Source organism: Platichthys flesus, chromosome 1 (assembly GCF_949316205.1).
Source record: "Platichthys flesus chromosome 1, fPlaFle2.1, whole genome shotgun sequence".
NCBI lineage: Eukaryota > Metazoa > Chordata > Actinopteri > Pleuronectiformes > Pleuronectidae > Platichthys > Platichthys flesus.
The window spans coordinates 22,813,355-22,829,633 of record NC_084945.1 but is presented as its reverse complement, the minus strand read 5'-3'; the positions used below and the strand labels follow the sequence as shown (position 1 = coordinate 22,829,633).

General features: G+C 41.5%; 1 protein-coding gene across 1 annotated transcript in view; it reads right to left on the bottom strand.

Annotated features, from left to right (window-relative positions):
* Positions 1-16,279, bottom strand: part of LOC133954689 (granule associated Rac and RHOG effector protein 1-like) — a 31,841-nt gene that overhangs the window by 2,339 nt on the left and 13,223 nt on the right. Inside the window, exons 3-13 of the mRNA XM_062389147.1 lie at positions 9,228-9,440; positions 8,415-8,555; positions 8,102-8,197; positions 7,703-7,864; positions 7,222-7,380; positions 5,037-5,134; positions 3,250-3,375; positions 1,958-3,057; positions 996-1,161; positions 625-762; positions 431-506 (exon numbers count right to left, since the gene is read on the bottom strand). Of these exons, the coding sequence (XP_062245131.1) occupies positions 431-506; positions 625-762; positions 996-1,161; positions 1,958-3,057; positions 3,250-3,375; positions 5,037-5,134; positions 7,222-7,380; positions 7,703-7,864; positions 8,102-8,197; positions 8,415-8,555; positions 9,228-9,440 (2,475 nt within the window). The remainder of the gene's footprint in view (positions 1-430; positions 507-624; positions 763-995; positions 1,162-1,957; positions 3,058-3,249; positions 3,376-5,036; positions 5,135-7,221; positions 7,381-7,702; positions 7,865-8,101; positions 8,198-8,414; positions 8,556-9,227; positions 9,441-16,279) is intronic.

The window sequence follows — 16,279 nt, the reverse complement described above, 5'->3', positions numbered from 1 at the left end:
CAGACAGTTGGTACAAAATGAAAACTCCTCGTCACAGAAGCAGAAGAATTCACATTTGAAAAGCTGAAGCTGGTGTACTTTTAATAATTTAGCTTGAGAAACTTGAATTATTCTATTATTGATTATTATTTTTGCAGTAATGCATTGCAAATATGTTATGAAACATTAAAACGGAATACCTGAGGCACACAAGTGCCAGTCAAAGACCCTCAACAAACTTCTCAGATATTTTAGAACTCCAATTAGAAAAACACTACAATATCATTAATTTAAAAAATGTTGAACAATATCTTTCCACTAAAGAGGTCTTCAAAAAATTCGAAACATAAAAAAATGAAATAAAGACACAAAATAATCACGACTAAAATCATCTTTTACCATCATCAGAGGTTGGGTGACCTGGTCAAAAGAAAAAGAATCACGTCCATACCTGACTGTCATCTCCAATATGATGGAGTGGTGGTGAGGGCAGGGTGCACACCTCCGGCTCACCACAGCTGTGTTTTCTGAGCACAGAGAAATTCACAATGAAGCTCATCACACAAACAAGAGCTCCAGAAGGTATTTAACCAGCATAACAAGAAAAACAACAAATCTACGACAGACGACGAGTTGGGATCTTACCTCCTTTGTTTAACTGCTGCTACGAGGTCAGGCCCAGAAAACATGGAGAATAGACTGTCCCCATTGGCTGAGGACGTCTCATCGCTGGAGCTGGCCGAGTCCCCCTGATTGGCCGACCAGCTGCTGTTCACTGCCTCACTGAGGACACAACCAGAGGATGTTTGAGTTTCTATAGTACGCTCAACAATATGGTGCTTACCTCACATTCTATTATTAATCCGATGACAATTGCACTCTATGATGAGATAATTAATGGAAACATGTTATACAACATTAATGTATATATACTTAGGTATTATATATATATATGTGTGTGTTTCCTGTACTTGAGTGGATTAGAGGCTATGTAGAAGCCATGTGTGAATACCTACCCCTCACTGTAATACTCAGGATGGGACCAGGTTCGATGCTGCTCATCGGGCATTGGCCAGTTGCTGCGCGTGTTGCTAGGGCGACGGATGTGCTGCACCTGCCGTTTCTGCTGCATGGCCTGACTGACACCGGCAACGTAACGTGCAAACTCTGGATCCGAGCCAACTGCGCATGGAAAGAGGAGGACAAACACAACTATGAGTTTCTGACACCCTCAGCTTTTCTCTTTGGCTCCCTGGGGCTCAATCCGTTTAGCCAGACTGTCTACCAAAGCAGAAAAATCACAATGGCCGTAAGTCAACTCTGCACAAAAGGCCTCGACTGCAATCAAAAGAGTCTGCTGCACTGTAAAAATAGAAAGCGACACAGATTAAATTCAGCATAAACCCTCAAATGCAGGAGAAACCAGCTGCTCAGACTCTCTATATTCATGATTTCACTCAGATCAAAGCCATGTGTTTGTCTGGAATCTGCTTGAATGGCTCAAAATAATAAATAAAACAAATCAGATTATTTTGGCAGCATGTCATTCTGCACAGTCGATAAGGATTTAAATTTAGATTGTCAGCTGCTTTGCTAATGCAAACATCTTGAATGTTTCGTGTGGGTCATATGAACCCTGGCGGTAACAACAATATGTCCGAGTTGTCTTTACATATACATGTTTGTAGGCCAAACTAACAGAGTTAACTTATATAGTTCAAATTACCTTTCTTAGAAGTGTATATTAACCAGAAATTAACGTTTTACAGCACAAGTTATCTTGTCACGGTTCCAAAAGTATTGATAGATTGTTTTAAACCAATTTTCCTATAGATGTAATCCATGAATATACAGAGTTTTTACCTATATTTTCTATTGTACTTTATCTTGTACTTAATCTGTTTTTAAAATGTTTCACTCATTTTAATATGGATGATCCACATAACACCTCATAAACATGTAGAAAGGGGGATCTCACCTGCTGGGTCAAATGGCAGCGTGTCTCCTAGGACTCCAAACACACCCTCGCTCTGGTCCCGGTTGGGCCACGTGTTGTTGCGGGGTCCCTGCGGCTTCTGACCGAGCATCTCTGACATGACACTGTCCATGTAGGTGCTGACCAGGCCGAGACTGTACAGGTCTGAGCTCAGATCTGGCAGTCCAGGGGACCCCCACTGCCCGATGGGTCCCAGGGGGGACAGCCCTGCTGGGGGGCCTTGCGGTGGTGGTTGCTGACCGGATGTGCCAAGCCACTTACTCGCCACTCTCTGCTGTGGCAGGACCTGTGATGGGGTCTGTTGAGGAGGAAGCTGAGGAGGAGGGGGCTGCTGCTGACTGATGGGCTGCAGGAGGTGCTGGTAGTACTGCAGGGCCTGTGGAGAGGGCTGTTGAGGAGCAGCAGGAGGAGGCTGTTGGGGTTGTTGTTGTTGCTGTGGAGTAGGAGGAGGTGGCTGTGGTTGTAGCTGCTGCTGCTGCTGCTGCTTCTGCACTGCTGGAGGCTGGGGCTGAGGCATTGTCTGAGCTGTGGGCTGTAGGGAGATAGTCTGGGAAGTTGGTGGGGGTCCGCTGGGCGGCTTCAGCTCAGCCGGGTTTGCAGATGCCACAGAGTTCCTCCTCTTGATCAGGGGCGAGGCCTGCTGAGATTTACCCATGTTGAATCCTGAGAGAAAGTCGATGACATCCTGCATCTCTTGGTCAGTTGGCAAGTTCATTCCCTGGTCATCGGACACCAAGCCGTTGGCCAGCTGGCTTTGCTGCGTATGGTCAGGAGTGGAGGACAGGCTTGCCATCTGCAGGATACACTGCAGTCTCCCGTCACTGTGGCCCATGCTCTTGGCCTTATCCTCAGAGCTACTGGTGCTTAGCATGCTGCGAGACGGCGTGCTCGGGATGGAGTAACTGCCGCCACTGTTCGAGCTGGATGAGACCTTCTTGGTGAACTTGGAAGTCAGCTTGGATATAGTTTTGGGCAGTCCACTAGAGGTCTTGGAGCTGGTGCCTAGAGGAAGGTCTACATGGGCGCCATAGTCTGGGATCTCCCGCTGCAGCTGGATCTGAATAGTGGGCAAGGCCTGCTCTCTATGGAGGAGAGGAGACAAACAGTAAAATATTATTAGCTGACAATTGAGTAGTTTTGTGTTTAGTATAAACAATTATTCATATGGTAATCTGAATTCAGGGTGTTTAGCCTGCAATCTAGTTCATTTGGTTCAGACCAAGTGTTGAATAGTGCAACAATACCAAGTGTTATGTAATTTAACCTTTACATACTTTCTCTCCTTCCACTTGTTGATGTCAAACACAGCCGTGTAGAGCATGTCAACTAGACCAAGTGTTTTCTCTGGGTCCAAACTCCGCTGGAGCAAGGACATGGTGGATGGATCCTCCTTCAGACACCTGAACACAGGCAAAAAACAGAAAACCGGACAGGACATGAACTACAATTTCAATACAAGGCTTTTAACACAAACCCACAGAGCTTTAACTGATCAGATGAAAGCTTGACATGCAATATTCAAGAAGAACCTAAACAACTTTGACCTGGTACCTTTCTGCTCTGGTCTTTGTACCCGACTATGGCGATTCAAATTTCACAGAATTTAGCTTTAACAAATGTCAACTAGAAACACGTTGGTTTCTCAAACTAGAGAAATTCATGTCATCTAGTGCATTACAAACCCAACTTTAGTTCAAAACCAGGGGCTGTTTGACCTGAACCAAATTAAGATTTTTCATCTGTTGATGTTTGTGCTACTGTTACAGCTGTAACAGTCCTGAGCAGTGACTGTGAAATGCCACACAGAGGAAATAGCAGGATCACAAAAAACATTTCTATTTCAAGATGTGGTCATGGCAGTGTCTCAGTTTAATAATATACCAGTGAAGTATTTTTCACCACTATGTGTCAACACTACATTAAGAGGGTGCAGCGATCAGTGTCAATTAAATCCAGGTTATTAGCCGGATTCTCCTCAGTGTGTTGTGAATTTCCTGACATCTTTATGTCCTGCTTTAGGGAAATTATTAGTGGACAACCAAGCCCTGAAAATACAACTCGCCGTCGTTCCCTTAGGTCTACTCTGCCTTTTTCCTCATCCGACTGTGTGAAGTAGATTCACAAACATTCTGTTCAATCTGCTAAACATTAAGTCTGTTGTATAGAAGAACTTGACAACAGGAGCCAGAAAAATCGAAATACCTGTTGGGTTCGGCTCAGGCTCTGATAATACTCAGCCGGGCTCGGGTCGAGAACGAGAGGTATTTAGAAATGATGTAGAAATCATTTCATGATTTAGAAATGAGGCTGGGTTCAGTCACGTTGGCCGAACAATAACTAAACAGCCACCATTTGAATTTTCAAGTACTAATTAGAATGGTCTCATGCACTCAAAACGGGTGCTTCAACTTATTTTGCAGTGGATGTCAAAGATAGCAACACCACTAGCCTTCTGTGTTTGTGACTAACTTTGCTTGTGTTGAAACAATCTAAAAATAGAAGAAGAAGGTTCCACTATCTGCTCACTTGTGTGTTACCAGTGTAAGCAGGCAAAGTGTGGCCATAGCAACAAGAATTGCATGACAGTCTGGGAAAGGGGAACAAAAACTCAGTAGCTGTGTCTTATTTTTATATTTGAGGACCAATTTTGTCTCAACAGCACAATGAGACTGCTCTATTTTGAAGGCTACTCCAGAAACGGCCATCAAATGTGCCTTTTCTTCACAGAGACGAAGGGTCTAACTGGCGGATCCTTCTCGGCTCAATCTATACCAGGATTCAATGCACTTTGGTGAAAGAACGTTTTTCAAAAGGATAATGGCACCAGCAAGCTAGGAGACGCCTGTTGCTTAATGATATCATGTGTTTTTCACATTATCATTGTGTATACAAAACCAAATGATTGGATATTGGTGCATGTAACTGTAACTGGATAATAATCAAAAAATATAAGTCAACAATTAAAAGCATCACATTAAGAATACAGTGTTTTTCTGCCACAACTGGCCGAATCAAAAATGACATATTTTGCATACCAATTGCCACATGTTGATGTACTCACCATGTAGAAGGAACTTGGACCACAACCTTGGAGCCCTCCAGAGTGATTTGAGGAGCGTAGGCCTCCTTGTTCTCAATCTGAGCTGTGTCAACAACCACCTGATGGGACACAGACACAAACCTGCATCATCATCCTGTCCTGACAGAAAAGCTTTCCTCACAGCCATCTGTTCGTTTATTGTGAATCCTGGTTGTGCAAGCAATTCACAAAAGTTTATAGCTGGCCGTGTGTTGACTCATTTAAGGTGCACATACAGACATTTAAACAAGTGGGAGGATCTATTTACAACAAAACTTGATAGTTTTATTCTCTACAGTATGAATATCACTGCTGTCTGGAATTAATCTCCCACCAAGCGAGCAAGAAGCAGTTCAAGGAGAGGAAACTGAACACATTCAACCAGCCGGTGATGACAAACTGACCGGCCTTCCTGCCTGCCAATACTCAAATGTATTTGCAAGTTCTTTGAAAGTGGCCTTGGCTCCAGGGTCACAAAGAAGGTGGGAGGAGTCTATTTCCTGTATTGCAGGAAATTACCCTATTGTTATTTAAAAAGCAGGTGTATCCTTGGAAACCTTGGGCTGCGCATGTGAGAGCATTAAGACATTAAGTCTATGAGCACATATGCACTATGGAGCACATATAACAAAGTCAGTTGGGGCAGAAGGGAGGAGGAGCAAGTAGCAAAACAAACGAGGTTGACTTCTTCGCTCAAGTATGAAAAAAGCAAGGAACATGTGGGTGTGGATGGTGCATGACATCGAGTGTACGAGTATTTATATTCTTAAATGTGTCTTAAAAAGTCTGTCGAAGATACCAACTAGTCTATTCAAACTGTGATCTATTTCGGGTTAAATGTGAAGACAGGCACAGATAAGGAGCTAACGCAAAGTGCTCATCCATCACCCAGGGCTTGCTTTACAGTTAACACGGGGCAGGCAGGGGAGAGTGGGAAGCCTCCCTGAGTTTGACACAGAAATCAGAGTCGACCACACAGAGGAAATAAACATTGGAACATAAATACACTGGTGTTACTCTTAGGAGCGTCCTGCTGCTGACCCTCCCTCCTTCCCCTCTCTGTGACAGACTCTTCTTTTCAACCCAGATGAGCCCATCCTTCAGCCACATGCTGCAGGCATGTTTACTCCCTTTTGTGTCTCTCCGGTGTTTGTTTAGAGCTCTCGGCTGCTTCAAAGCAAGCGAACAGATCTCCTCATCTCAATTACAAATCTGAAACACAATGGGATCCCAGATGCCAAACCCAAAGACACAAAAAGGGAGGGGATTCAATAACTTCAGCAGAAGTGTAAGTGAAGTAAAACAGGCCTGTTCACGTTGGCATGCCAACTCATTTTCCACTGATCTGCAGCATCAACTACACTGTGGTGTTGTGAGGTTAACAAGAGCAAAATTCTGAAGGAGGATCAAGGAGAGCATGTTCTACACAACTGTTTATATAAGTTAATTTTACACAAACACTAAAATATTCCTTTAAGAGAGTATAAGAACAGATTTCACTTGCATAAATTAACAACACATCCTCATTTCAAGTCAAAGGAAGGTAAATCAAGTAAGAAACAAAGAAAAAGCTTATTTCTCATGGTTTTTCTGCTTCCACTAACCTCATATATGTAAATAAAGGACTCTAATCAAAAGGTATAGAGCGTAATTTGTGTAATTATTAGCATATGAATTATTGAGCTATGGCCAAAAACCTCCAGATGTTCCTGATGTCATCATTTTCACAAAAATGTGAAGTTCATACGGACAGATGGGCAACCTGAAAAAGAATGTCTCCGGCCATGGCTAGTGCCGGCAAAAAGGCAATAAAGTTTAGATTTCTTACATTTGTAATCCATCACATTTCAGGCTGGGCCTCATATGAGGACTGCAAACCTCATTATCTGTTGCAAAAAATTTGAGTGACATAGTAGTTGTGGCTTGAACTGCTGTTATGCTAACTTGAAATTTGTTCTGGTTGAAAGTATTCATTAAATTACCAACAAGTAGACTCTTACTCTGCATTTAAAATATCTCTTCTTATCCAAATAAGGATACATGTGGTGCACTCTACTGAATCTAGCATTTTATGAAGACATGCAAAAAACAAAACATTTCACCTGACTGGGAGAAAGTCCTGTCATAAAGATACAGCAGTGTAGTGATACTACAGTAAGTAACTCACCAGACCAGCCTGGGCGAACAAAAGCTGGACAGCTGTCTTGCAGGCTCCTCTCCACCTGGATGGGCAGACGTGGTTGAGGACCTCAGTGACAGGAGAGTCGTCCCTTGGGGTCACTCCGTTCTGGCCAAGCGCCTCCTTAATGAGCAGCAGCATCGTGTGCTGAGAAGAACGATACACACAAAGCATCAACCATACAGTCTGCCATCAGTGTCTGCTGATGTTACAATATAGATGAACAAACACAACGGGAATGAAGTCAACTAATTCACATATCTTTTCAGGTTATCGCTCAATACACAAGATAAAAAAAAAATCATATATACTTTTAAAAAGTATCCTTTACTTAAACTAGTGACCCAGAGAATGTTGAGGTCACAATAATGAAACCGAGGTGATTGTTACTTAAAGGGCTATTCGATCTTTTCTTCAGAATAATGGTGATGCAAGTGACGAAGCTGACCAGTCGGTTCAGGGATCATACCGTTTTCAGTTTAAGGTTTTCAGCCGCTGACTCGTTGAAGGACACTCCTTTGAGGAAATGTGAGCCGATCTGCAGAGGGATAGTGGGCAGCTCACATTGGATAGGCTGGGAGGTGGTCTGCATCCTCCCTGCCTGCTGGGCCTCCGCCTCACTGCAGCAGCCCTGCATATGCACACATACACATGTTAACATATATACAACACCAAATTCTGACAAAAGAGGCAATGAGATGGCGATACACAGCAATGGAAGCATAACTGTCTTAAAATAATTACAAAGAAGCACAATTTTAAGAAAAAAACCTTGAGAAACATGCCAAAATTTGAAAATCAGTTAGTTACATTGAATCTTAAGATTATATTATCCTTCATAATATAGACTTTTTGAGAATGCCCTCACCTGTAAAGCTACCTCCACAGCTTTGGGGTTAAGATGAAAGCCACCCTTCAGTGCATACTCACTATGGCCCAGGCTCTCTAGTGCTGCTTTATAGGCCTGGAGAAGGGAAAATTACAATTGAGTATCAAGTAATAATCAACAATAGGTTTTAATTCCTCTCGTACTCAATTCATAGATAGCACCATCTGTTTCCATTATATTCTTCAATTAAAACTGCCATATTTACTTGAATTTATTTCTACAAACTATCTACAAGCCATTGGAATGACAGTTACTGTATTTCCCTGGTGTGGTCATTAGGATGATACTGTACCTGTAAAGCATTGTCAATCTTCATGTTAAGCTCCTTCAGCTGATGCTCAGGGATGATGGTGTTGTTGGAGCAAAAGAGCTGCTGAACCTGGATGCCTGCCAGGCAGCCGTCCCGGCCCCTCTCTCTCAGCCTCGCCGTAGCCTGAAGGCACAGCAGCACACAACAGAGCAGAGGGTCAGAATAAGCGGTTTGTTCTGTAAAATTAGTTGTCCAACATTTAACAACTCATGTAAAAGGGCTTGGTTAATAAGGATAGAGGGTAGCTTGAGGTTTTACAGGCATATTCTCCTCATATGCTATAAAAATCTCAGGGAATAAAGAAAGTTTTGACACAACAGATGCTAAACTTTTTAGATGATGAAAAAACATGGCTTACGAAAAGACTCCTGACTGCCTCCCTCTGCCTAAACAACCCCCCAGCACATTCTACTAGGATCTAACGAGGCCCAGTCCCCTCCAGGGCTAACACTCTGCATGCCAGGGCTTAACAGATCAATCTACCCACTATTCTCTTCTCTGCCTCACTGTACACAACAAAAGGTCAAAATGGGCCAGAGGGACTGATCAGCCTGGGGATTAGTCCGGTCCTCTTACAAAACAGCCTCCCATACCAGGGTTGGTGTTGAGTGGACAAACGCTGCTTCACAGACTAACTGCAGTTCAAAAAAGAGGAAATAGGAAATTGAGGCTGGAAATCATAAACGGCTGTCATTTCTCAAGAATGTGTAACAAGTCGGCCTTTAACCTTAAAAAAAAACAAACGCACAAAATCCCAGACCAGGAAGAGTCCTGGGGCGCCCTGTGACTGCATACCTCAGCTGCACCTTTCCATGAGCGGGAAGCGTCCTCCAGCTCTGTGAGGGGCCCGAGGTCTGAGCCTTGGGAGCGGGCGTTGGCGCAGCGCTCCTGGGCCTGGGCAAGAGCCTCCGCCAGGCAGGACTGAGCGACAGGCTGGACCTTCTGCAAAGCCTGTGATAGAAACTGGAAGTGGACCTGCATCACAGTGAGGAAGCACCGTCCCAGTACCTGGAAACACAGAGATAGATATTTCTCTTATAACGGAGCCATCATCAGCATGATAGAATACTTCAGACAATATGTTTGAGACACTAAACAATATGGATACTAGGGATATTACAATTAAGAAACAGACATTGAAACTGTGAGAATAATGTCCACAGCCTCGGATCAAGATACACCAACTCCATCCTGCTGCCCCACTGCATGTGCAGCCTTTAAGCTTTTATTATAGAACTAATTTATCAAAACTCAGCATTTATTTCACAGCAGTATAACCTGAAAATCCCAAAAATATGATTCTCTTCAAAGCTAGGATGAGTTGTATATTTTGTAATTACACATTATACCTAATTTGCTCTGTAAAGGTTTAAGTAAAAAAGACCAAGTGATCACGTTTGTAGTAAAAGAAAGACTATTGTAGCTCAAGAGGGATGATTGTAGATCCCCCCCAGACACATTCAAGTGATGAGTGTGGTTATTCTGGTTATCTTCATCGAACCATACAAAGAGATCATAATACAATCTGGTTTAACCAACAGGCCAGACTATATTTTGGGATATAGTTCCTGTAACCCAGATAAAAGGGGAATTGACTAGATACAAATCTGTCTTTGGGTGTTGAAGCCTTTATTACATGATTCCTGTTCCACCATTTATTTTATATTTATCAAAGGTTTATCAAATATTTTAACCTGCATACATTTACCTCCCACATCACATGATCAATTTAAAATCAATGTGAAAATCAGTTTGACCTACAAGTGTGTATGTGTTTGGTGAGAGAATATCAGAGTCCTTTCAGTGCCTATATACTCCAATAACATCTCTGGAGAATGGTCCAGGCTTAGATGCCGTTTGTTGTCCAGTTAGCAAAATAAGAGCAACAGGACACCACAGGGTCCACCATGGTCACAGGGTTTTCTTTTTCAGGTACCTGCTGAAAATATCTCAAGGGGGAGGCTGAGGTGCAAAGACAGAAAAATGCTGCTGCTGCTGTCCGCTGGCAGACAGGAACAACTGGACACAGCTCTCACTCTCCAGCTCCGAACCTCATGAAAACCAAAAGTCCGCTATGGGAATGACGAAAGCAATGAAACATCCGACTGTAGGACGTTTCACTGGTTCCATAACGACCACAAATCAGGAAATGGTGGCAAATCCGTCGCTGCTCTCTGGAATGTTTGAGCCGTGACTTTGGAATTTTGATGGCTGCTTCACTGTTTTGTTATTTGACCTCCTGGCATCACTGTGAGTGGCTTCTGAAAAACTATTTGTACTGGATATCAGGTATAATGGAAAATCAAATTAACTGCGGTTTAGTGGTTGAGACACACTGAACTGTAGCTGCAACATTCTCACTACATTCCCAGTCATTTCTATTCTTTTCAATGTGAAGAAAATTAAACAAAATGCTCAAAAGAAGTGAATATAAAAAGTCCATCTTTGAAAGGTAGATTGTCCTTTGTTGCATTTTTTTTAACATGACTTCAGAGTTCTCGTTTCTCATCATGCTGTAGCTCAGCAGGTCCTCTATGCTTTAATAAACAAGTTGTGTATGAACTTGGCCATTGCCTGGTCCTAAGAAGCAAACAAGTTACTGCCTGCGATCCCTATATACTGTACATGTGATTATACAAATAAACAAGTTCACTGAGTCTCTGTGCCCAGCGGATAAATAAAAGCTTTATTGCAGCAAGCTCAGAGCAGAGAACTATGAGGTTGTTTTTCTCTTTCTGCTGACAAGAGTCTATCCCAAATACCCAAAAGGTCTTGGGATTGACACCAACCGTCTTTGTCAACATCATAACGTGCAAAAGCCCGGCCTCATCCTGAGCTATACAAGTATCTATGTACGTGTCTTAAAGAGACAAAAGATATATCATTTTAGACAGTGTCTCATGAGAAATGAAACCAATAGAAGTTTAAAAAAAAACACACAACTGCCTCCTCAGTGATTCTGAAGCAGTACGTGTCCCGACTTAGAAAATTCTAATATCATGTGATTTTTGTTGTATTTCCTCAGTTCCTTATAAAGCAAGAAACTTGATGTTTTATGTTGATTGGAAAGAAAGAAAACTAGCAGCAGTATGAGGGAATACACAGTGGTGCTTTGAGCTGAACAATACGTCCACCGAATTCAACATGCTCACTATGACAATGCTAGCATGCTTAACTTTAGGTATAATGTTTATTATCATAGTTAAGCATATTAGTGCATTAATAATTGCTAATTAGAACCAAAAATAAAGTACAGCTGAGATTGCCATTAGTTTTGCAGGTATTTTTACTGAATATGGTCCGAGCTGAAAGGTAGGGTTTTGTTTAATTCATCCTTTGGGGACCATAAATGTTTTGCCTAACTGTTGTAGCAATCTATCCAATAGTAGTCAAGATATTTCAACGAAAGACTAAATGTCAACCTTCTGGTAGAGAGGCCAGGGGATCAACAAAGCCAGTGGGATACTTTTTCTGGGAAATATCTGTCTATAAAGTAGATGTTAATATGTTTCACAGAAAATTAAAAGTTTGACTTGCCAGATGCACTAGAGTACAAGTCAGAGTTTAAAAACGGTCAAAAGAATGAGTTCTCTTGGGGCCTTGAAAGTTTTAGCAAATTCTATTGTAAATGATGACATAGTTGTAAAGATATTAGACTCTGAACCACAAATGTAAACCTCGAGGTGGGACCAGGAAAACAGGCCTTTCAAAGTCAAAAGGATTTATCCTCTGGGGAGTCGATGAAAGTTCAATAATCAGTAACAGGTGGCCAAGATAACAGACTTTGTAAGTTGCCAAAACTCTTGTAAGTGCAATTATTTTAATATTTTTTGTGAAATGAATAAAAGGAACCCTGTATTAAAAGTTGAAGAAAGACAGTTTTAGCTACTTTTCGCAAAATATGTAATTTGGCCAAAAGTGCCAAACTTTAGTAACCTGCTGCCTATTCCTCTGGCTACATCTGAGACGAGTGATAAACACAGACTCACATCTAGGGCACACAAGATGAGAAAGATCTACTCCGTAGTTTGGGTGCAAAACAGAAAAGTAATAGATAACAGGAGACACAGAAAGCCTGATAATGAAGCTTGGAGGAAATATAAAGAGCTATGTGGTAATCTTAACAATGATGGCACAATAGTATGAACACAAGCTGACGAGATCAAATACTAACCCAAATGCTACAAAGTCAGCTACAATAAACAAGTGAGGGAGAAGAAATGGGGACATGGCTGAAGCAGGAGATAATGGATAACACATGTGATTGGCTGTGCAGTATCCCCACACAGTCATGGAAAATATGAGAAATACACAGCACAGCAGAGCCAAGCCGACAGTGGGTCTCTCTAAGGCCCAAACAAGGCGAAATCGTGAATCTATCAGCATTTGTATTTTTATATACTCAGAGCACCTGCAGTATCAGTGCACCAAATCTCTGAGAACAGGATTCCAGAGATCCAGAGCTCGTCTGAGGAAAGCCAGTGGGAGGCTGTTAGAGGGAAAAAATAAAACCAGCCTAATCTTGTTTGGTTAGTGTCAGTCTTTGTCCTTGCTCAACTCTTTCCATTTCTTTTTTGGGTCTTCCCTTTTACCGTCATTCTGAAACAGGAAGGCCACACCTCTCCTGACCCTTTAAAGTCTTCCAACCAATCACTCACATCTGCCAAAATTACTGTGGTACACAAATATATTCTATATACACTTCATCAGCTAAAAGAGCATAAAAGTCTACAAATTGGGAAGTACATCTCAGTTTAGTTCAAATTGAGCTGTTTTGTAAGAACATTATGTTGTTACACCAACCAGTGGAATTACTTCATAACAAACCAACTATGACTCATCTCTTCAGCCTCACTTTATTTTTGTATTTTGTTGGTACTTTGTTGTCAGCCACAGATTTGGAAATCTCATATGTTTGAATCCGGCTAAGTCCATTTATTTAAGAGTTAAAAATATTAGTCTCTTTTCATGTTTTCATCTCTAATTTTGTCTCTTTCCACAGTACAAAACAGGCAATGAAAATATCTCCTATGATAAAAACATCAAATATTTCGTGTAATTAGATAAAGCCCATATATATATTATGGCCACAGCTGTATCAAAAAATAAGTGTTTTTTACAAGACTAGGGGGTTGTTTTTCTAGGAAGCACTGGTTAGTTGTCTGACTTGAGCCGCCATGAAGGTCTCTGGTTGTGGGGACCTTTATGTCTGCCACTGGTCTTTGCTCTGTGGCTTAAACTTACAAGCTTGGCAAACAGACTCTAAACAAACCGTGACATTTTTTTAATGTATATTTGGCAGAGGAGTCACTGTGAGCGGCCAGGGAGCTAGGAGCTGTTTGGAAAAAAGAAGTGGTTTGTTTTGCAGACTGAACTAACTTGAACTTCTGGGGGCTCTTCTTAAAAGAAAAGGAAGAGGAGAAAGAAGAAGGGGTTGGGCCTAAGACAGAAAGAGGAGAAGGAGACGCAAGCTGGGATGGGGGGGGGGAGGTGGAAAAGCTCCACATACCACAACTCCCCGAACTCAGAAATGCATTTGGTTCTTTTTGAAGACCTCATAATAAATCCAGCTGCCAGACAGCATTCCTCGACTCATGCAGACAAAGGAAAATACCTTTTACAGTCACAAATACATCACGTCGTGAGAGACAGACTGAATTAGTGGCAATTATCACAAGCTAGGTCTAAACAAGTTTGAGCTGTGTGTGCACAGAGCTTTCGTCTACTAAAATAAAAACATGAGATACCAGCTCAGATACTGATTCAAAAGCAGTGCACCACTTCAATGAACCTGGGTCATAGATGAGTCATCAGGAAAGCATACAGGCTGTTACAGATTAAATTCACTACAGTGCATGTGAACAACATTTTGATGACTCGTCCGCTTTAACCAATATATTCAATTTTATTGTTGTCGATGCACCCACTCTGTCCAGCATTTGTTTAGAATTATTTTGGATGTACGATGAATATCTTAAGTGTTGATTCTTAAAACAAACACACCATTATAATACAAAACAGTCACACAGTGCATTTCAGTCTCACGACATTCTTCTTTGGTGAGCACTGGCCTACAAAGTATCTATACAAAAAAAGCTCTGTTCACACTCAATTCAAATATATTCCTCAGATCTGATACTTGGGTTTAGCAGTTCACAATATTTCTTAACTGTGGCCTGCTGTTGCACGGAAGTAAACAAGTCAGCATGTTCGGTTTCATGTAAAAGATGTTGTGCCGAGGAAGTCAACACATTTGTCTTCAACGTTGACCGAGAGACTCTCGTCTGTGCTGTATTATGAGAAATGTCCCTCTAGAGTGACATTAAGGTTGCATGCATTTTACCCCTATTGGCTTTGGACCAGATATGAAAGTGGCCCTAATGGCAAAATGAAAGATCAGATTCCGGATGACCTGTGCTGTTCACAAAAAAACTGTCAAATGTGAGCAAAACAAAATAATGCATTTGAGCCGTTTGAGTCTGAATGTATCTAAAAATTACAATTACAATTTGCTATCACCATATTATTCTCACTGTGCTCCTTAACCCCAACATATTATTCATATTCAACCTACACTAGACTGACATGTTTTTTGTGTTGATGCAGTTTTTACTCCCAGGTTAATTCCACTGACACGTTGGAGTACAGCTATTGTAAAGTAGTATTAGTGTGTTTCCCTCTCTGCCTTAACAGATGAAACCTTTATGCCTTGGGCCAGACAGAAAAGGTAAGTGCCAAGCCTTGCAGTCTAAACTTTCACAGACTTTGGCTTCATCTAATATTCATCTGTACATATCCTAGACCACAGAGAGTCAGATTTGCCGAATGTGGTGCAGAAGTGTTTCCTGTTTTGGGCTCTGCCACATCCACTGAGGTCCTACAGTCCCTTCAGTGTCTTAGCTGCAGCCATGCACCCGCTCAATGTTACATACATAACTACTATGTAAGCGGCATTGATGATGACCATTTTTTTTGCTTCACGTAGCAGTGATAGATCTATAGGAAGCCACCTGTGGCACCATGCTTCAGTTCTGTGACGGATGCCAGATAATCATATATGACATGAAAAAAAAAAAATCTAGAAATAAATCTGTGGCAAAGAGGAATTTTAAAAGGTGAGTAAATCTGGATCAGAATGCCAACAAACAATTACATTTATGAGGTCATAAAAAGTAGGTCAATAAATAGTTTAGATGTGAAGTAGGAAGAAGGGATGTTTCTTGTTTCTTGTTGTAGTATAGTAACCTGTTCTATGTCATACACAATATCCAGCAAAAGACGATCGTCTGTGGTGAATTTAGTTTTTTTTTACTGAATTAAAATTCCAGTAATTATTGAACTCAGGTCACACTGTGATTATACTCAATTCATTGCCTCCACAAGACAACAGTTGAAGACAGTGATAGACAGATTCACAGGAAGCTCCACAGACTCATCTGTTCATTAAATGCAGGCTAAACAAGCAGTTGTCGTAATCATAAGAAAATAAGGGGTTCTTGTTGGAGGACGTTTGGATGTGGGCAGAGCTGAAAAGCTACTTGATGCTGATGGCACCATAGGAGATAACTAGTTAGAACAGCACAATTACAGCAACTGACAACACGCATGTATTAATAATAATCATGATGTAATGAATTATCAATTCATGTTCAGTACTCCTCAAAGCACAAAGCCTTTTTGAATTCTTCCCTCTGAAGATTTAAGAATTAAGCTATAACCTGAAATTAACCTGCTTTTTAATGTCTGACAGAGTCGGAGTTATGTAGCCTGACTTCATGAAGCCCCTGACAGGGGCTGAGTGAGCTGGGGTTTCTATAACAACGATGGAAGGAGTACGTTGTGATTAT